The sequence below is a fragment of the Trematomus bernacchii genome, unplaced genomic scaffold (genome assembly GCF_902827165.1).
Source record: "Trematomus bernacchii unplaced genomic scaffold, fTreBer1.1, whole genome shotgun sequence".
NCBI classification, from domain to species: domain Eukaryota; kingdom Metazoa; phylum Chordata; class Actinopteri; order Perciformes; family Nototheniidae; genus Trematomus; species Trematomus bernacchii.
The window spans coordinates 1,154,659-1,173,894 of NW_022987786.1; the positions used below are offsets into that span (position 1 = coordinate 1,154,659).

A 19,236-nucleotide genomic window follows, 5' to 3' on the forward strand; every position below is an offset into this window, starting at 1 on the left:
GAAAGCAAGTACCTGCCTCCTGCTAACTGTTCAAACAAACGCTTCAACTCGTACCATTTAGAATCTGTGTGTCTGAATATGGATCTTAAGTTGGCGTGACGTTGAAGTCGTGCTGCTGGACTCGCCTGTAGTTCCTTTATAGCATCACGTTAGCATTTTGCTTCTGGCCATTAGATTTATGATTAGAACATTATGAAAGTAGGGTAGACATGTGGAGATGATCCGGCTGAACAAAACGTGCATTTATCAAACAGGTTAGTTTTCCACAGACATTATTTCCAGCTATTTTCCAAATCTTTTTTATCGAGGGACTTCACAAGGGTTTTAATAATAATTAATCATGTTTAAATAATACAATTATCATTAATACCTTGTTTTTATTCTCAATCCTGAACACGTTACGTTTAAAATCAGATTAACTCTCAGTCATATTTTATTATATTTTCAAAATAATTATATTTTGTGCATTATTATTATTCGATTTATAATAGTACTATTTATTATTATTGTTCTTCTTTCTGTGTATCTGTCACTTATACCAAAGCTAATGCCTCGTGTGTGTAAACCTACTTGGTAATAAAGCCAATTCATTTTCTGATAAAGAGAGACAGGTGGTTAGAAATGTAGTATGTCAATGTTTTAAAAACACGATAAAAACACAACTGAACACAACAGTTACGTTCTCTCCTGGACTAGGGGTACAAAGGGAAGCAACACAATATAAAATAACCGGGAGAGAGAGAAAAGAGAGGAAACTGATTGCTGAAGCCACAAGGTGATGTTTAAATAAGCAAAAAGTAAAGAGGGCTCACCAAAGTCCCATAATCAAAGTAACCTTAAAGGTCCCACGGCCATTTCTACTGATCATAGTTCCATAGTTGAGGTCTACTAGAATAGATTTACACTGTTCAATGTTCCTAACTCACATTGGTTTCTCATACAGCATCTCTGTATCGAGAGGCGAAGTCACGCCCTTCTACTTCCGCCCCATGGGACCTTATTTCGGAAAAATAATGTATTGAAGTCAATGGAGAGAGAAAACGTATCTTTCGATCCCGTTTGAATTGTGCCATGAATTACACATATGATGTTTGTCAATCTTAAAAAATCATTTCCATGTAAAAAAAGTCACAGTTTGTCGTAAAACTGTTGAAATATAAGACTATGAAAAATACGCAACTAGAAAGACTACAAATCCCAGAGTCCCGTAAGTGATGTCACAATTGAGACACTAAGATCAGCACAATTGAGATAGCTAAGATCAGCGCCATATAGATATAATCTATCTATATGGCGCTGGCTAAGATAAGATAACTTTAACAAGATGCCTGTGTGCTTAGTACCAGGTTGTTATCAAACCAGCAATGGGTCTTGCTCGTTCTTTTGCTTCCCGTCTGATGAAAGGACCAGGAGTGGCTTGATCAAGTTAGCTACCTAGCTAGTAGCTAGCACGTTAGTTAGCATTACAGCCTTGTCATTTGTATTAGCCTTAACATGAAGTAACATTAAGTAACCCAAAATGTTAAACAGTAAGAGTAGTAGTCATATTTCGTGAACCCTTTTAATAGTACTGTCACCGGTGTGATCATTCTATAATACACAATTTAATCCCGGGGGAGAAATGCTAACGCTAACGCTAGCATCGGCGATCGGCGATCTTTTCTACTTCATGCTATCTGCACAAATGGTGGAAATTAAACATTAAAACGACCAGGCAGTTCAGAGAGAATCAAAGGAAGGCAGGCAGGCAGCTTTGCATGACATTCTTCAGGACGTGTTTCATTGTGGTGATAGTGAGGGAAGTCAATCGTTTTGTTGACAGTAGTGACGGCCATCTTGGTGACGTGTGTTGTTGACCAGAGACGTAGTTCATTGAGCGTTTCACACAAACAAATGTGTTACTTCACAGTTTTACGACACATTATTTTTTTTTGACTTGCAAAATTATCTTTTAAATTGACAAACATCATAGGTGTAATTCGTGGCACAATTCAAACGGGATCGAAAGATAATCTTTCTCTCTCCATTGACTTCAATACATAATTTTTCTGAAATAAGGTCCCATGGAGGTCCACCGGAAAGGGAGGGACTTCGCCTCTCTATAGTATGTGTATTCACTCTCAGGGTGTTTCTCAATGTCGAGTAAAGCTGCTCCAGAGCCACTATTTCAAGCATACTACGTCATCGAGTGCCGCCGAAGTACTGTTCCAATCTCCAGCATACTTGGAAATCTACCGAGCCCGGCGTACTCCGTTTGGAGAAATATCGAGGCTTCACATGAGTAGACTCCGCGGTCTTGTATGTACAATGTGTGTATAACGAGATTCAGAGTACATCTCCTAATAATTAACAAAACACAGGTGAAACTAGCAGGACTCACACAGAGACAGAGACAGAGACAGAGACAGAGACAGAGACAGAGACAGAGACAGAGACAGAGACAGAGACAGAGACAGAGACAGAGACAGAGACAGAGACAGAGACAGAGACAGAGACAGAGACAGAGACAGAGACACCATACATGCAGCCCAGAGGAGAAGGGAGAGAGACTGCAGCCTTCCTCAGGTCCTTTATGGAGGCCCTGATTGGGGATTGGGAGCACCTGGAGGGAGACAATCACACACACACACACACACACACACACACACACACACACACACACACACACACACACACACACACAACACACACTACGGCACGTAACAACAACCTTTTCAGAAGCGTATACTTTGACAAAAATGCAAAAATAAATATGTGTTGACTCAGTATTTCCCACTTGATGTAAAAAAATCAAACGTCATATCTGTGTGTTGGTCCTGTTATCTGATAATAACATGATGACTCAGATAATAACTCAATGACTCAGCAAACTGACCTGAAGGACAGGCGTTTCACTTTGAAAGAAGTCAGGGTTTTATTAATGCACGTTAATGTTAAATATCGGCTTTGGATAATTGTGAATCAAGGTTCAAGGTTCTTTATTGTCAATCTGACATAGCTACAGAATAATTATGTAGTTGAAAATCTTATGTCACAGGCTTCTCCAACAATGCAACATAATAACATAATAACAATAAGAGCAAGAGCAATACAAAAAGAAAAATAGTTCTAAAATAAAGTGATGATGTGGAATAGTGCAGTACGAGTCTATATACAAGTTATTGGAATTATATATATATATATTAGGTATTAGATACATATTATTGAGTAGCTGAAGAATGTTTTGAAGTTGTTTCAGCAGTTCAATTTTTTAACAGTCTCACTGCCCGCGGGAAGCAACTGACTCCGAATCTTCTTGTCCTTGCCAGGATGCTGCGGTAACGTCTGCCAGACGGCAACAGAAAGAACAGTTTGTGGCTGGGGTGATGGGGGTCTTTGATAATCCGTAGTGATTTCTTCCTGAGCCGCTGGGAGTAAAGGTCCTCCATGGATGGCAGCTCCGTCCTGGTGATGTGCTGTGCAGTTTTCACCACCCTCTGTAAAGCCTTACGATCGAGGTCGGTGCAGCTGCCGTACCAGGCCGTGATGCTGCCAGTCAGGATGCTCTCTATGGTGCACCTGTAGAAGGTCAGGATCCTCTCTATGGTGCACCTGTAGAAGGTCACGATACTCTCTATGGTGCACCTGTAGAAGGTCAGGATCCTCTCTATGGTGCACCTGTAGAAGGTCAGGATCCTCTCTATGGTGCACCTGTAGAAGGTCAGGATCCTCTCTATGGTGCACCTGTAGAAGGTCAGGATGCTCTCTATGGTGCACCTGTAGAAGGTCAGGATCCTCTCTCTGGTGCACCTGTAGAAGGTCAGGATCCTCTCTATCGTGCACCTGTAGAAGGTCAGGATCCTCTCTATGGTGCACCTGTAGAAGGTCAGGATCCTCTCTATGGTGCACCTGTAGAAGGTCAGGATCCTCTCTATGGTGCACCTGTAGAAGGTCAGGATGCTCTCTATGGTGCACCTGTAGAAGGTCAGGATCCTCTCTCTGGTGCACCTGTAGAAGGTCAGGATCCTCTCTATCGTGCACCTGTAGAAGGTCAGGATACTCTCTATGGTGCACCTGTAGAAGGTCAGGATGCTCTCTATGGTGCACCTGTAGAAGGTCAGGATGCTCTCCATGGTGCACCTGTAGAAGGTCAGGATCCTCTCTATGGTGCACCTGTAGAAGGTCAGGATGCTCTCTATGGTGCACCTGTAGAAGGTCAGGATCCTCTCTATCGTGCACCTGTAGAAGTTGCAGAGTATCCTGGAATCCATTTTGAACCTCCTCAGCCTGCGGAGGAAGAAGAGCCGCTGTCGAGCTTTCTTGGTGATGGTGGTGGTGTGAAGAGACCATGTCAGGTCCTCAGTGATGAGTCCATGTCAGGTCCTCAGTGATGTGGACCCCAAGGAACCTGAAGCTGCTGACTCTCTCCACCGTAGTCCCATTGATGGCGATGGGGGTGAATCACATGAATCAATGTTTGATGGAGTAGGCTTAAAATAAGATAAGATAAGATATACTTCAGCAGCAACTAGTAAAACACAGTATTGCAAATCATTAGAATGAACAAAGAGTCGAAAATGAACAATTATACAACATAAATATCTCAAAATAGAAGACGGAATTAATTTTAAATCCTGATTAAAACACTGATGATCTGAGCAGATTTGTTCCACATAGAAAACAAAGAGGGTGTTTCTCAATGTCGAGGACGCTTCCTTGGTAGCACATGTCTTCCGAGTCAGTTGCTTCAGAAGCGACGCAAGAATCCTTCCAAGCCTCGGAAAACGAAGAATGGTGTGCGTCATATGCGAGGGCCCCGCCTTAAATGGAGCGCGATTTCCGCCAAAGATTTGGAAATTGGTCCGTGCGCAAAGCATTGTGGGGATTTTAAGACCGCGGAGCCTACACATGTGCAGCCTCGAAATTTCCCGCTACGAAGTACGCCGGCCTCGGTAGAATTCCAAGTATGCTGGACATTGGAACAGTCCTTCGGCGCCACTCGATGACATAGCATCCTTGAAAAAGTTGCTCTGGAGCATCCTTTCTCGACATTGAGAAACACCCAGACTGTTATTTTGAATGAACACTATCAGACCAGAGATAGGTGTATTTTTCGGGTAGGGGTTCGGTGCCTTGCTCAAGGGCACCTCGGCAGGTAAAGCACTATTGAAGCGTATATTACATTAGATATAAATGTAAAATACACATGTGAAAGTTCTTACTAACTTTAGACATAAATGGAAATCTTGACGTTCTTACACGTTTTAATAAAACGTCTAATACTTAAATTATGTAAAAAAAATACAACTAAATATGAGAAAAAAGTCTAAAACATGTCGTGAAAACCAATGTGTAATAAATCTTACTGTACAGTCAAAAATGTGTAAAGATTATATTTTGTATTAGTTACATTTTGAGCCCACAGAGAGCATGGCCTCTTTCTGGTCATGTTTGATCCTGAAAATGTCAGACATGCATTCCTCAATAACCCCCAAACCCCTCCAGAAGCCATTTTTTAACTGTTGTACACATGGGCTATAACGCTAATTAAAGCAACTTGTGCTAATTGTGTAAATGTTCCAACATCTGCAGGTTAGCATCCGGCAGTTTCTATGAGCTGGAGACCCTACTATACTTTTCTATCATAAAACTTTGGGGTCCTCAACATTCCCAGGTTCACAGCAGGACTCTGAGCTGAAGACAGACTGGATATGAAGGGAGAATAACAGGCTGCTTAGAGAAATGGCTTTAAAGGTCCCCTGTTATACTGTTGTTCATCAATATATCACAGGTCTCAGAGATATCCAGAGCCTGTCTCTGATTGGCTGAAACACCAAACAGATCATTGCAGCATTACCCATAATCCCCTCTGTTTCAGCCCTGTTTCCAAAGTGCTGATTCTCTGTCTGTTACTTTAGATGAAAATAAGGAGCCCCTCCCCACGCCCCTCTGATGCCCCTTTCACACCGGCGCTTTTCCAGCTCCTGCTGGGAGCTAGAGCCTGAAAAGCGCCGGTTTTTCCTGTTCACACCGCAGCGGCGGCGCGTCATAGCTCCGGAATGCGGTTCACTTCCAGCTCCAAAAAGTTGTCGGTCCAGAGGCAAGAGCTTTGGAGCTATGACGCGGCGTCGCTTACGTCTCTCTTACGTTCGTCGGGGCGGAGGCGGGGGCATGGGCGGGGTCAACCTCCTGAACAACAACAAAATGCCTGCGTTTTCTCCAGTTTGTACACAACGATGGAAGACCTCAAAACAACGAATAAGCAGCAGTGGTCCACTGAAGAGACCAGCTACCTAGTGGCAATCTGGTCTTCTGAAGAGGTACAAAGGAAGCTGGAGGGGAGCACGCGGGCCAAAGCGATTCTGCAGCAATTGAAGCGAGAGATGGCGTCCGCTGGTTATGATCGTAGCATTGTACAAATTAGCAACAAATTAAAAAAACTGAAGAAGGATTATCGGGACCAAAAGAAAGAGCTCGGACGGAGTGGCAGCGGTCGTACGAAAACAAGTCCACATTTTGACTTGCTAGACTCGGTCCTCGGAGACAGACCGACGAGTGGTGTGGGATCCACCGTGAATTCGCTTTGTCTCTCGTCAATTGGGTTGGAGGACGAGTCATTTAATGCTGGTGAGTTATGCATTACTGATTTGTGTTATATTGTGTTTGTAGCTATAGACAGACCTGGCAATAATAGCTAAAGTTTACCTACTACAGCTACCGGGTGGGCACCCATGCGCTAGCATGCTAATGCTAATGCTAACAATAATAAACAAAGGTATCCCCATGGCAAAGACAGCGAACGCCTCCAATGTATCTTCTTTCTTCTCACTAACGATGTATGATTTGTTGAAGGGCTACTTTTGTTCATTGTGTTTATATTGTGTTTACAGGCATATCTCGTTTGGAGTGCAGTGAGTCGGAACCACCACCACCTTCGGCGACTAGCTCGCCCGTGCACATGCTTGGGTCTCTTGCCACAACAAGCAGCTCTTCCCAGGAATCTCTGGTGACCCTAACCCAGCCAGTGGGCCGTAACAAACAGGATAAGGTTTACAGTGTTCATAATGGTAATACTGTTCCCTGTTGCCATTTATCATGGCATTGTCATTGTAGTAGTTGTTGAAGTTATGCAACTGCAGCCATAATAACAATAAAACATTTCATTACACAGTATATAATTTACACCTCATAGAATGCCATGAACACGGTGTTGACCTCATTATTATTTTTCCCTTTGTAGTTAAAAGGAAGCGGGATTCGTCATCTGGCCTTGTCCCGTTAATGGAGAGGAGTGAAGCCAGTGACGAAGAGCTACTGGAGCATAGCCGGGCGATGCTTCAGGAGGTGCAGAACGGCAATGCTGAGTTCCTACGGATCTTCAACGTCACAGAGCAGAGCCGGATCGAGCAGAGCCGGATCGACGGACTCGCCACAATCGCAAAGGCCGAGCGTGACAGCCACATGCTTGGCTTGTTAGACAGGATGGTGAAGGTGATGGAAGCCAACAGCAAACAATGACATTATTTTTGTATCTCCATTGTTCATGCCCCTTTTGTGTACATCATTTTTAAATACACTTAGTTATATAATATATACAGTATGTTCTCCACACATTTTTGTGAATACTTGTATACATTCTTTTTGAAATACAGTTAGTTATAGTATATACAGTATGTTCTCCACACATGTTTGTGAATACTTGTATACATTCTTTTTGAAATACAGTTAGTTATAGTATATACTGTATGTGTATTTATGTATTTACAGTATGTAAAATAAACATAACTCAAAAGTCATGTCTTATTACATTTAATTTTTTCTGTGATCCACTGCAAACTAGCTATAAAACACTGAACTAAAACAGTGGTAGATGACAAGTATGACTACTTGTATGCTAAGTCTGATTCTGCCATGCATTCTTTAAACATAATGATGCTAAATGGAATCGTTACCTGTGTTATCTAAAATAAATGTGTCATTGTCAAGCTGGAGCAAGGCACACCATTTATTTTATTCCTATTTCTCTTTAGAAAGAAGTTAGGATATAAAATACTGACATAAATCTAAGTGAAGGAAACAAACTCAAATGTACTGTGCCCTTACCCAGCACAAATGTAATGACATAAAGCTGAGGTTAGCACTAAATTGTTCATAACAGATCCAAAGAGAGAGCGACCAATCCCTGATGAATGTTGAGCACAGCAGCTCAGGTGACTGCACACACTCACACACATTTTATTTTGATACGCTTTGGGTATTGCAATTTCACACGTTTACAAAAGTAGCTTAATAAATGTAGCTCTCAGGTGAAGAAAGGTTGGAGACCCCTGGTCTAAACCTTTTGGGTATGCACTATTTTTATAAGAATATTGTTCATACATTCTTTGATTTGTATGTAAAATAAACATAAGTCAAGTCTTATAACATTTTATTTTTCTCTTGGACATTTATGTGAATTTTCAGTGATGTACTTACTGTATGTGGGCCATAATAATGTGAGAAATTGTCGTTGTCTTTGACCTTAATGAGAAGTATTGATTTTTGATAAGCTTTGGGGATTGCAATTTCACATGTTTACAAAAGTAGCTTAATTCAACCTATGACTACTATGTCAATAAATGTAGCTCTCAGGTGAAGAAAGGTTGGAGACCCCTGGTCTAAACCTTTTGGGTATGCACTATTTTTATAAGAATATTGTTCATACCTGTTTACATTCTGTGATTTGTATACAAAAGAAAACACAATTCAAGTCTGATCCAGTGATTTTATTGTAAGAGGCATGATACAAAAATAGATCAGGTTTAACTGCAGTAATATTAGTGGTCCCCCATGTTGAAATACTCCATCAATGCAGATCTAACGTCAGCTCCTTCTTGTCTACCGTTCTCTGGAAAGGGGTGTAAAGGGGGTTGGTTGTACACAACTTCATGGCAATATTCAGTGAAGTTGTCGCTATGTTCCTCACATATGTTGTGTAGTACACAGCAAGTCACTGTCATTATTTTGGTGAGCTCCAGCTCACAGTCGTTCCTTTTTAGGAGGCACCTCCATCTTCCTTTTAGCCTTCCAAAAGCCATCTCAACAACCGACCGTGCACTGCTCAGCCTGTAATTGTAGGTGTGCTGTTCAGGGGTCAGTCTCCCGGTGTCCGAAAATGGTTTCATCAGCCATCTTTGCATTGGATAGGCTGGGTCACCAATCAGGTAATGTCCCACATCACAGCCAGAGATGGCTATTTTGTTTTGGCCTAGCAACACTCCATCACTGATAGCCTCCCAAAGATTGGATTGTTTTAGCACTCTAGCATCATGTACACCACCTGGGTCACCAACACACACATCCCAGAACATCCCCCTGCCATCAACAACAGCCTGTAGAACAACAGAATGCCATCCTTTTCTGTTATAATAGTCCTTGGGATAATTTTCTGGTGCTAAAATAGGGATGTGGCTTCCATCTATTGCACCAACACACTGTGGTGCTCTCCAACGGCTGTTGAAAAAAGTGGCCATTTCCACCAACTTCTCAACATATGGGAATTTGATATGGAGTGGAAGCAGAACTTCCATGGTTGCCCTGCAGAAATCCTGAACACAGAGGCAAACGGTGCTTAGGCCTACCCCGAAAAGATGGCTGATGGTCCTGTATTCTCCGCCGGTGGCCAGCTTCCAGAGGGCAATTGCAACCCGTTTTTTAGTGGTTATACACCGACGGTAATTTGTGTTTCTTCTCCCCAAAACGCCGCCGAGCTGGTTGCAGATGTACTCAAAGGAGTCCCTGGACACTCGGAAATTCTGCACGAATTGCTGAGGGGAGAAGTCGGAAGCAATGGTGTTCCACCAATCGGAAGATCTGGGCTGTGTCCAAATAACACGCGACCTCCGCCATTTCAACATGATCTGTGGAAATAACATTGAGAATCCGTTTTAATGTTATACCATAGTAATTAATGCTGCAAAGCTGGGTATTTTGAGCTTGGCACATGCAGAGGCTAACAACAACTAGCTCTAACGCCATCGAATAGGACGTATATTTACCTCCCGTTTCCTACGGAATCGTTGTTGAAGTAGATCCTCAAGACCACAAAGAAGTCTTGTATTTCGCATGTGATGTTTGTAAAGTTCCAAGTAAAGTCGTCCCTTGAAAAGGTGTCCAATGCCTTCCATTTCGTCTCGTAAGAGGATAACCACAGCGAACAGCGCTTCAATACAATCGGCCATTGTTGTTGTGATTTCCGCGCGGTTTGGGTTTTAGGAAGCAGGCACGTAAACGGTTACGTCATGACGCAAACGATGAGGCAATGACGCAGTACCATCCCGGCTCTTGAGCGGTGTGAGCGGTGTGAACAGAGCGGGAGCTGAAAAGGGAAACGGGAGCTGAACCAGAAAAGCTCTCGCGAGGAGCTAGAAAGTGAAAAGCGCCGGTGTGAAAGCCGCATCAGAGAGATTTGGTTACAAAGAACTCAATGGTGCTCTAGGAGGAGATTCAGGTGATAAGGGGGGGGGGGGGGGGGGGGTTACCTTGGTTGCTGATTGGCTAATGGTTACACAAGACAACACATCGTTATGACATCATCAAGTGGCCAAAATCTGATCAGCTCATTTTCAGACAGGTTTTTATAGAAATGGATCAAAAAGAGAGAGAATCTTTGTTCCTGAAAGTTTCAGAGTCTCTTTACACAGAGGGGACACATAGTGATGAAGAAGAGACATGAAGAAGAGGGGACACATGGTGATGAAGAAGAGACATGAAGAAGAGGGGACACATGTTGATGAAGAAGAGACATGAAGAAGAGGGGACACATGTTGATGAAGAAGAGACATGAAGAAGAGGGGACACATGTTGATGAAGAAGAGACATGAAGAAGAGGGGACACATGTTGATGAAGAAGAGACATGAAGAAGAGGGGACACATGTTGATGAAGAAGAGACATGAAGAAGAGGGGACACATGTTGATGTAGAAGAGACATGAAGAAGAGGGGACACATGTTGATGTAGAAGAGACATGAAGAAGAGGGGACACATGTTGATGAAGAAGAGACATGAAGAAGAGGGGACACATGTTGATGTAGAAGAGACATGAAGAAGAGGGGACACATGTTGATGAAGAAGAGACATGAAGAAGAGGGGACACATGTTGATGAAGAAGAGACATGAAGAAGAGGGGACACATGTTGATGAAGAAGAGACATGAAGAAGAGGGGACACATGTTGATGAAGAAGAGACATGAAGAAGAGGGGACACATGTTGATGAAGAAGAGACATGAAGAAGAGGGGACACATGTTGATGAAGAAGAGACATGAAGAAGAGGGGACACATGTTGATGAAGAAGAGACATGAAGAAGAGGGGACACATGTTGATGTAGAAGAGACATGAAGAAGAGGGGACACATGTTGATGAAGAAGAGACATGAAGGAGAGGGGACACATGTTGATGTAGAGGAGACATGAAGAAGAGGGGACACATGTTGATGTAGAAGAGACATGAAGAAGAGGGGACACATGTTGATGAAGAAGAGACATGAAGAAGAGGGGACACATGTTGATGAAGAAGAGACATGAAGAAGAGGGGACACATGTTGATGAAGAAGAGACATGAAGAAGAGGGGACACATGTTGATGTAGAAGAGACATGAAGAAGAGGGGACACATGTTGATGAAGAAGAGACATGAAGAAGAGGGGACACATGTTGATGTAGAAGAGACATGAAGAAGAGGGGACACATGTTGATGAAGAAGAGACATGAAGAAGAGGGGACACATGTTGATGTAGAAGAGACATGAAGAAGAGGGGACACATGTTGATATAGAAGAGACATGAAGAAGAGGGGACACATGTTGATGAAGAAGAGACATGAAGAAGAGGGGGACACATGTTGATATAGAAGAGACATGAAGAAGAGGGGACACATGTTGATGTAGAAGAGACATGAAGAAGAGGGGACACATGTTGATATAGAAGAGACATGAAGAAGAGGGGACACATGTTGATGAAGAAGAGACATGAAGAAGAGGGGACACATGTTGATGAAGAAGAGACATGAAGAAGAGGGGGACACATGTTGATGTAGAAGAGACATGAAGAAGAGGGGACACATGTTGATGAAGAAGAGACATGAAGAAGAGGGGACACATGTTGATGTAGAAGAGACATGAAGAAGAGGGGACACATGTTGATGAAGAAGAGACATGAAGAAGAGGGGACACATGTTGATGAAGAAGAGACATGAAGAAGAGGGGACACATGTTGATGTAGAAGAGACATGAAGAAGAGGGGACACATGTTGATGAAGAAGAGACATGAAGAAGAGGGGACACATGTTGATGTAGAAGAGACATGAAGAAGAGGGGACACATGTTGATGAAGAAGAGACATGAAGAAGAGGGGACACATGTTGATGTAGAAGAGACATGAAGAAGAGGGGACACATGTTGATGTAGAAGAGACATGAAGAAGAGGGGACACATGTTGATGTAGAAGAGACATGAAGAAGAGGGGACACATGTTGATGTAGAAGAGACATGAAGAAGAGGGGACACATGTTGATGTAGAAGAGACATGAAGAAGAGGGGACACGTGTTGATGAAGAAGAGACATGAAGAAGAGGGGACACATGTTGATGAAGAAGAGACATGAAGAAGAGGGGACACATGTTGATGTAGAAGAGACATGAAGAAGAGGGGACACGTGTTGATGTAGAAGAGACATGAAGAAGAGGGGACACGTGTTGATGAAGAAGAGACATGAAGAAGAGGGGACACATGTTGATGTAGAAGAGACATGAAGAAGAGGGGACACGTGTTGATGAAGAAGAGACATGAAGAAGAGGGGACACATGTTGATATAGAAGAGACATGAAGAAGAGGGGACACATGTTGATGTAGAAGAGACATGAAGAAGAGGGGACACATGTTGATGAAGAAGAGACATGAAGAAGAGGGGACACATGTTGATGAAGAAGAGACATGAAGAAGAGGGGACACATGTTGATGTAGAAGAGACATGAAGAAGAGGGGACACATGTTGATGTAGAAGAGACATGAAGAAGAGGGGACACATGTTGATGAAGAAGAGACATGAAGAAGAGGGGACACATGTTGATGTAGAAGAGACATGAAGAAGAGGGGACACATGTTGATGAAGAAGAGACATGAAGAAGAGGGGACACATGTTGATGAAGAAGAGACATGAAGAAGAGGGGACACATGTTGATGAAGAAGAGACATGAAGAAGAGGGGACACATGTTGATGTAGAAGAGACATGAAGAAGAGGGGACACATGTTGATGAAGAAGAGACATGAAGAAGAGGGGACACATGTTGATGTAGAAGAGACATGAAGAAGAGGGGACACATGTTGATATAGAAGAGACATGAAGAAGAGGGGACACATGTTGATGAAGAAGAGACATGAAGAAGAGGGGACACATGTTGATATAGAAGAGACATGAAGAAGAGGGGACACATGTTGATGTAGAAGAGACATGAAGAAGAGGGGACACATGTTGATATAGAAGAGACATGAAGAAGAGGGGACACATGTTGATGAAGAAGAGACATGAAGAAGAGGGGACACATGTTGATGAAGAAGAGACATGAAGAAGAGGGGACACATGTTGATGTAGAAGAGACATGAAGAAGAGGGGACACATGTTGATGAAGAAGAGACATGAAGAAGAGGGGACACATGTTGATGTAGAAGAGACATGAAGAAGAGGGGACACATGTTGATGAAGAAGAGACATGAAGAAGAGGGGACACATGTTGATGAAGAAGAGACATGAAGAAGAGGGGGACACATGTTGATGTAGAAGAGACATGAAGAAGAGGGGACACATGTTGATGAAGAAGAGACATGAAGAAGAGGGGACACATGTTGATGTAGAAGAGACATGAAGAAGAGGGGACACATGTTGATGAAGAAGAGACATGAAGAAGAGGGGACACATGTTGATGTAGAAGAGACATGAAGAAGAGGGGACACATGTTGATGTAGAAGAGACATGAAGAAGAGGGGACACATGTTGATGTAGAAGAGACATGAAGAAGAGGGGACACATGTTGATGTAGAAGAGACATGAAGAAGAGGGGACACATGTTGATGTAGAAGAGACATGAAGAAGAGGGGACACGTGTTGATGAAGAAGAGACATGAAGAAGAGGGGACACATGTTGATGAAGAAGAGACATGAAGAAGAGGGGACACATGTTGATGTAGAAGAGACATGAAGAAGAGGGGGACACGTGTTGATGTAGAAGAGACATGAAGAAGAGGGGACACGTGTTGATGAAGAAGAGACATGAAGAAGAGGGGACACATGTTGATGTAGAAGAGACATGAAGAAGAGGGGACACGTGTTGATGAAGAAGAGACATGAAGAAGAGGGGACACATGTTGATATAGAAGAGACATGAAGAAGAGGGGACACATGTTGATGTAGAAGAGACATGAAGAAGAGGGGACACATGTTGATATAGAAGAGACATGAAGAAGAGGGGACACATGTTGATGTAGAAGAGACATGAAGAAGAGGGGACACATGTTGATGTAGAAGAGACATGAAGAAGAGGGGACACATGTTGATATAGAAGAGACATGAAGAAGAGGGGACACATGTTGATGAAGAAGAGACATGAAGAAGAGGGGACACATGTTGATGAAGAAGAGACATGAAGGAGAGGGGACACATGTTGATGTAGAAGAGACATGAAGAAGAGGGGACACATGTTGATGAAGAAGAGACATGAAGAAGAGGGGACACATGTTGATGTAGAAGAGACATGAAGAAGAGGGGACACATGTTGATGTAGAAGAGACATGAAGAAGAGGGGACACATGTTGATGAAGAAGAGACATGAAGAAGAGGGGACACATGTTGATGTAGAAGAGACATGAAGAAGAGGGGACACATGTTGATGAAGAAGAGACATGAAGAAGAGGGGACACATGTTGATGAAGAAGAGACATGAAGAAGAGGGGACACATGTTGATGTAGAAGAGACATGAAGAAGAGGGGACACATGTTGATGTAGAAGAGACATGAAGAAGAGGGGACACATGTTGATGTAGAAGAGACATGAAGAAGAGGGGACACATGTTGATGTAGAGAAGAGACATGAAGAAGAGGGGACACATGTTGATGAAGAAGAGACATGAAGAAGAGGGGACACATGTTGATGTAGAAGAGACATGAAGAAGAGGGGACACATGTTGATGAAGAAGAGACATGAAGAAGAGGGGACACATGTTGATGTAGAAGAGACATGAAGAAGAGGGGACACATGTTGATGTAGAAGAGACATGAAGAAGAGGGGACACATGTTGATATAGAAGAGACATGAAGAAGAGGGGACACATGTTGATGTAGAAGAGACATGAAGAAGAGGGGACACATGTTGATATAGAAGAGACATGAAGAAGAGGGGACACATGTTGATGAAGAAGAGACATGAAGAAGAGGGGACACATGTTGATGAAGAAGAGACATGAAGGAGAGGGGACACATGTTGATGTAGAAGAGACATGAAGAAGAGGGGACACATGTTGATGTAGAAGAGACATGAAGAAGAGGGGACACATGTTGATGTAGAAGAGACATGAAGAAGAGGGGACACATGTTGATGAAGAAGAGACATGAAGAAGAGGGGACACATGTTGATGAAGAAGAGACATGAAGAAGAGGGGACACATGTTGATGAAGAAGAGACATGAAGAAGAGGGGACACATGTTGATGTAGAAGAGACATGAAGAAGAGGGGACACATGTTGATGTAGAAGAGACATGAAGAAGAGGGGACACATGTTGATGAAGAAGAGACATGAAGAAGAGGGGACACATGTTGATGTAGAAGAGACATGAAGAAGAGGGGACACATGTTGATGAAGAAGAGACATGAAGAAGAGGGGACACATGTTGATGTAGAAGAGACATGAAGAAGAGGGGACACATGTTGATGTAGAAGAGACATGAAGAAGAGACATGAGGAAGTTGATTTTGCATAATAGGTGACCTTTAACTAAATATTTAAACAATACAGGTTTCATTTCTAAAATGTTGTTTTTTGTTTGTTTTAAGAAATGGTCTTTCAGTACACACTCCGGTACAGCAGGGGGCGGCACCTTCAAACGTTGGCTTTAAAACCGCCATCAAAAACAACTAAAGAAGAAGAAGAAAGGAACTACTTCCGGTTGACGATGTTCACGTTTTGATGTCCTTGGTGGATATTTCATAATAAACGCGATAAATATCACTTATTATACGTTTTGTTGTATTCCTCCGGATTTCTGACCGCGGCGGGAGTTTGTTCCGCATCCAGTGAGTCGGTATGTGAAAAACATGTATCTAAAATAATAACAAATAACCTCTGTGTTGTTTTCTGTTAGCATGAAGCTAACGTTAGCATGTAGACAGATGGGTGATTTATGAGTATAAGTACAAGACCTGAGTACTTCTACTTTTACTCAAGTACAAGACCTGAGTACTTCTACTTTTACTCAAGTACAAGACCTGAGTACTTCTACTTTTACTCAAGTACAAGACCTGAGTACTTCTACTTTTACTCAAGTACAAGACCTGAGTACTTCTACTGTTACTGAAGTACAGGTTGTGAGTACTTCTACTGTTACTGAAGTACAGGTTGTGAGTACTTCTACTTTTACTCAAGTACAAGACCTGAGTACTTCTACTTTTACTCAAGTATAAGACCGGAGTACTTCTACTGTTACTGAAGTACAGGTTGTGAGTACTCCTCTCCCCTCAGCAGAAAGTCAATGTGTGTAAAGGCGAATTTAAACTCCGTGTAGTTTGTCGTGTACTCCTATCATCCTATTCGTTCCCATCTTAACTTAAATACACTACGTATATGTTTTTGTTATCGCTCTTCTTTCTCAGACAGAATGTTTGTCCCTCTCTTGAATCTTGTTAGCGTGAGTGAGCATCCTTCACAAGAAGTCACCAAAGGGTTTGTCGTGTTTTTCCGAAACATCATCTTTTAGAAAACGTTACATCATCTGCTCTGTTTTTTAGAAATGTCTTTATTGTGGAGCGTGAGGCCGGCGCTGACGTCTCTGTTTCACGGTGAGTGGGATGGTGTGTGTGTGTGTGTGTGTGTGTGTGTGTGTGTGTGTGTGTGTGTGTGTGTGTGTGTGTGTGTGTGTGTGTGTGTGTGTGTGTGTGTGTGTGTGTGTGTGTGTGTGTGTGTGTGTGTGTGTGTGTGTGTGTGTGTGTGTGTGTGTGTGTGTGTGTGTGTGTGTGTGTGTGTGTGTGTGTGTGTGTGTGTGTGTGTGTGTGTGTGTGTGTGTGTGTGTGTGTGTGTGTGTGTGTGTGTGTGTGTAGAGCTTTGAGGAGCTGATAAAGAGATATATTATATATCTAATATATGACTATATAAGTACAGAACATTTATCATTTACAAAATGGCACGCATTCATTAAGACAACGCCTCATTTGCATATTTAAACATATCATGTCAGAAAATGTGTAATATAAAGAATAATTGTGTTAATGTCAGTACTGAAGTTGGGGGTGATACCTGTTAGTTACAGTTTTGCTCAGCTGCAGTGTCTCCCTATATAATCTGAATGTCCCCTCCCTGCAGCCTCCCAGCATGCACCTCTCTGGTCGGGTCGCACTATGGCCACTCTGAACCAGATGCACCGTCAGGGGAAACCCAAATCTCCGCCCCAGCCCGTGGGCGCCACGTTCGGACGGCCGCAGCTGAAGGCCGTGGTTCTGAAGACCATGATCCGGAAGCCCAAGAAGCCCAACTCGGCCAACAGGAAGTGCGCTCGCGTGCGTCTGTCCAACGGGAAGGAGGTGGTGGTGTTCATCCCCGGGGAGGGACACAACCTGCAGGAGCACAACGTGGTGCTGGTGGAGGGGGGGCGCACCCAGGACCTGCCCGGGGTCAAACTGAAGGTGGTGCGCGGGAAATATGACTGTGCTCACGTGGTGAAGAAGACTCACTGATGAGAGAGAGAGAGAGTGTGTGTGTGTGTGTGTGTGTGTGTGATGAAGATGTTGTTGTGTTAATAAATGAAGTTACCATGAGGGCGAGTCAGAACTTTGCTTTGGGTTCACTGCGAGGCCAGAAGTTTCAAGGCTTTTATTGTCATGTGTTCGTAGCTACAGTGTAGTTATGTCAATGAACATATTAGGCTCCTCCAACAGAGCAACACAGATCAAATAGTGCAAGAAGAGTCTATATACAAGTAGATGGAATTTGATATATTAGATAAATAATGTGTAAGTTGCAAACAGATGAATGTTCTTTCCAAAGTTCACGTGTGTAACGGTCTGATGTGGACACTAACTTTCATGTTTTTATTATTTACGTATTTTCTGGATTTTACCTGTAAGAAAAAAATCGATAAGATGTCAAACTGGATCTGCAATCATTAAAGGAATACTTCATCCAACAATGCAGATTTTATCCTTTCAAATGTGGAGATTTTATATTCAAGGTTTATTGTCCTAACATAAACACAACTACGGTTTAATTATGTATGAACACAAACTTAGATTGCAGGTTCCTCAACAGTGCAACTACAAGACATACAAAAAAAACCCCATCATATTAAAGTGAATATATTCGGACACACCATCGTGGACATTTCACGATATTCTGGCTTTTTATTAACCATGCCGTCAATGGTCGATTTAGAAAATAATCTGCAGATTAATTAAAACATCAAAATATGTTTTAGGTTCAGGTCTAAATGTCAGGTTAGGATAAAACGAAGCATCCGAAAGGAAACTGTTTTACAAATAAATACGACTTGTGAAGAACACATACTTTAAAATAGCAGTTTGTACCAGAAGTTGGCCATGTTTATACTCCCGGTGAGTGGATTTTAAGGAATTTAGGGTCGAGTTTAAGGGGACTCAAAACAGCCTTTTTGATCCTAAATGTGTCAGAAATAGATTTGTATGGCAGTGTATTGGGATGTATGGACCCCCAGCAGGGGCAGGGATGCTGGAATAGCTCAATACAAAGCCATGTAGGGGTTTTAGAGGAACAGTGTGGAAAGATCAAGTGGTAATGAGCATGTTAAGAATTGGACACAGCAATCCTAATAGTACACTTTTAGAAAACAGGGTTCTGTGATTTGAGCAATGAGCGGGAAACAGTTGAACATGTTGTCCTCCTGCAGGGAAAATACTCAGCAAAGACAGCAAATGATGACAAGGCTAAGGAAAGTGGGAAGAGTTGGAAGTATATTGGATTGTGGAGAACACTCAGGGGAGGGAAACT

The 19,236-nt window shown here is 42.6% G+C and overlaps 1 protein-coding gene across 1 annotated transcript; it reads left to right on the forward strand.

Annotated features, from left to right (window-relative positions):
- Window positions 1-16,163: 16,163 nt before the first annotated feature.
- Window positions 16,164-18,403, forward strand: mrps12 (mitochondrial ribosomal protein S12). Its single transcript, XM_034149492.1, has 3 exons — window positions 16,164-16,306; window positions 17,010-17,060; window positions 17,581-18,403. Exons 2-3 carry the CDS (start codon window positions 17,012-17,014, stop codon window positions 17,949-17,951), a joined length of 420 nt encoding a protein of 139 aa, XP_034005383.1. The 5' UTR covers window positions 16,164-16,306; window positions 17,010-17,011; the 3' UTR covers window positions 17,952-18,403.
- Window positions 18,404-19,236: the final 833 nt, after the last annotated feature.

Excerpts from the sequence above, each read along its gene's own strand:
- mrps12 (XM_034149492.1), top strand. The coding sequence starts at position 17,012 with ATGTCTTTATTGTGGAGCGTGAGGCCGGCGCTGACGTCTCTGTTTCAC. Across the intron at positions 17,061-17,580 it reads GCTGACGTCTCTGTTTCACG|CCTCCCAGCATGCACCTCTC; the intron begins GTGAGTGGGATG and ends CCCTCCCTGCAG.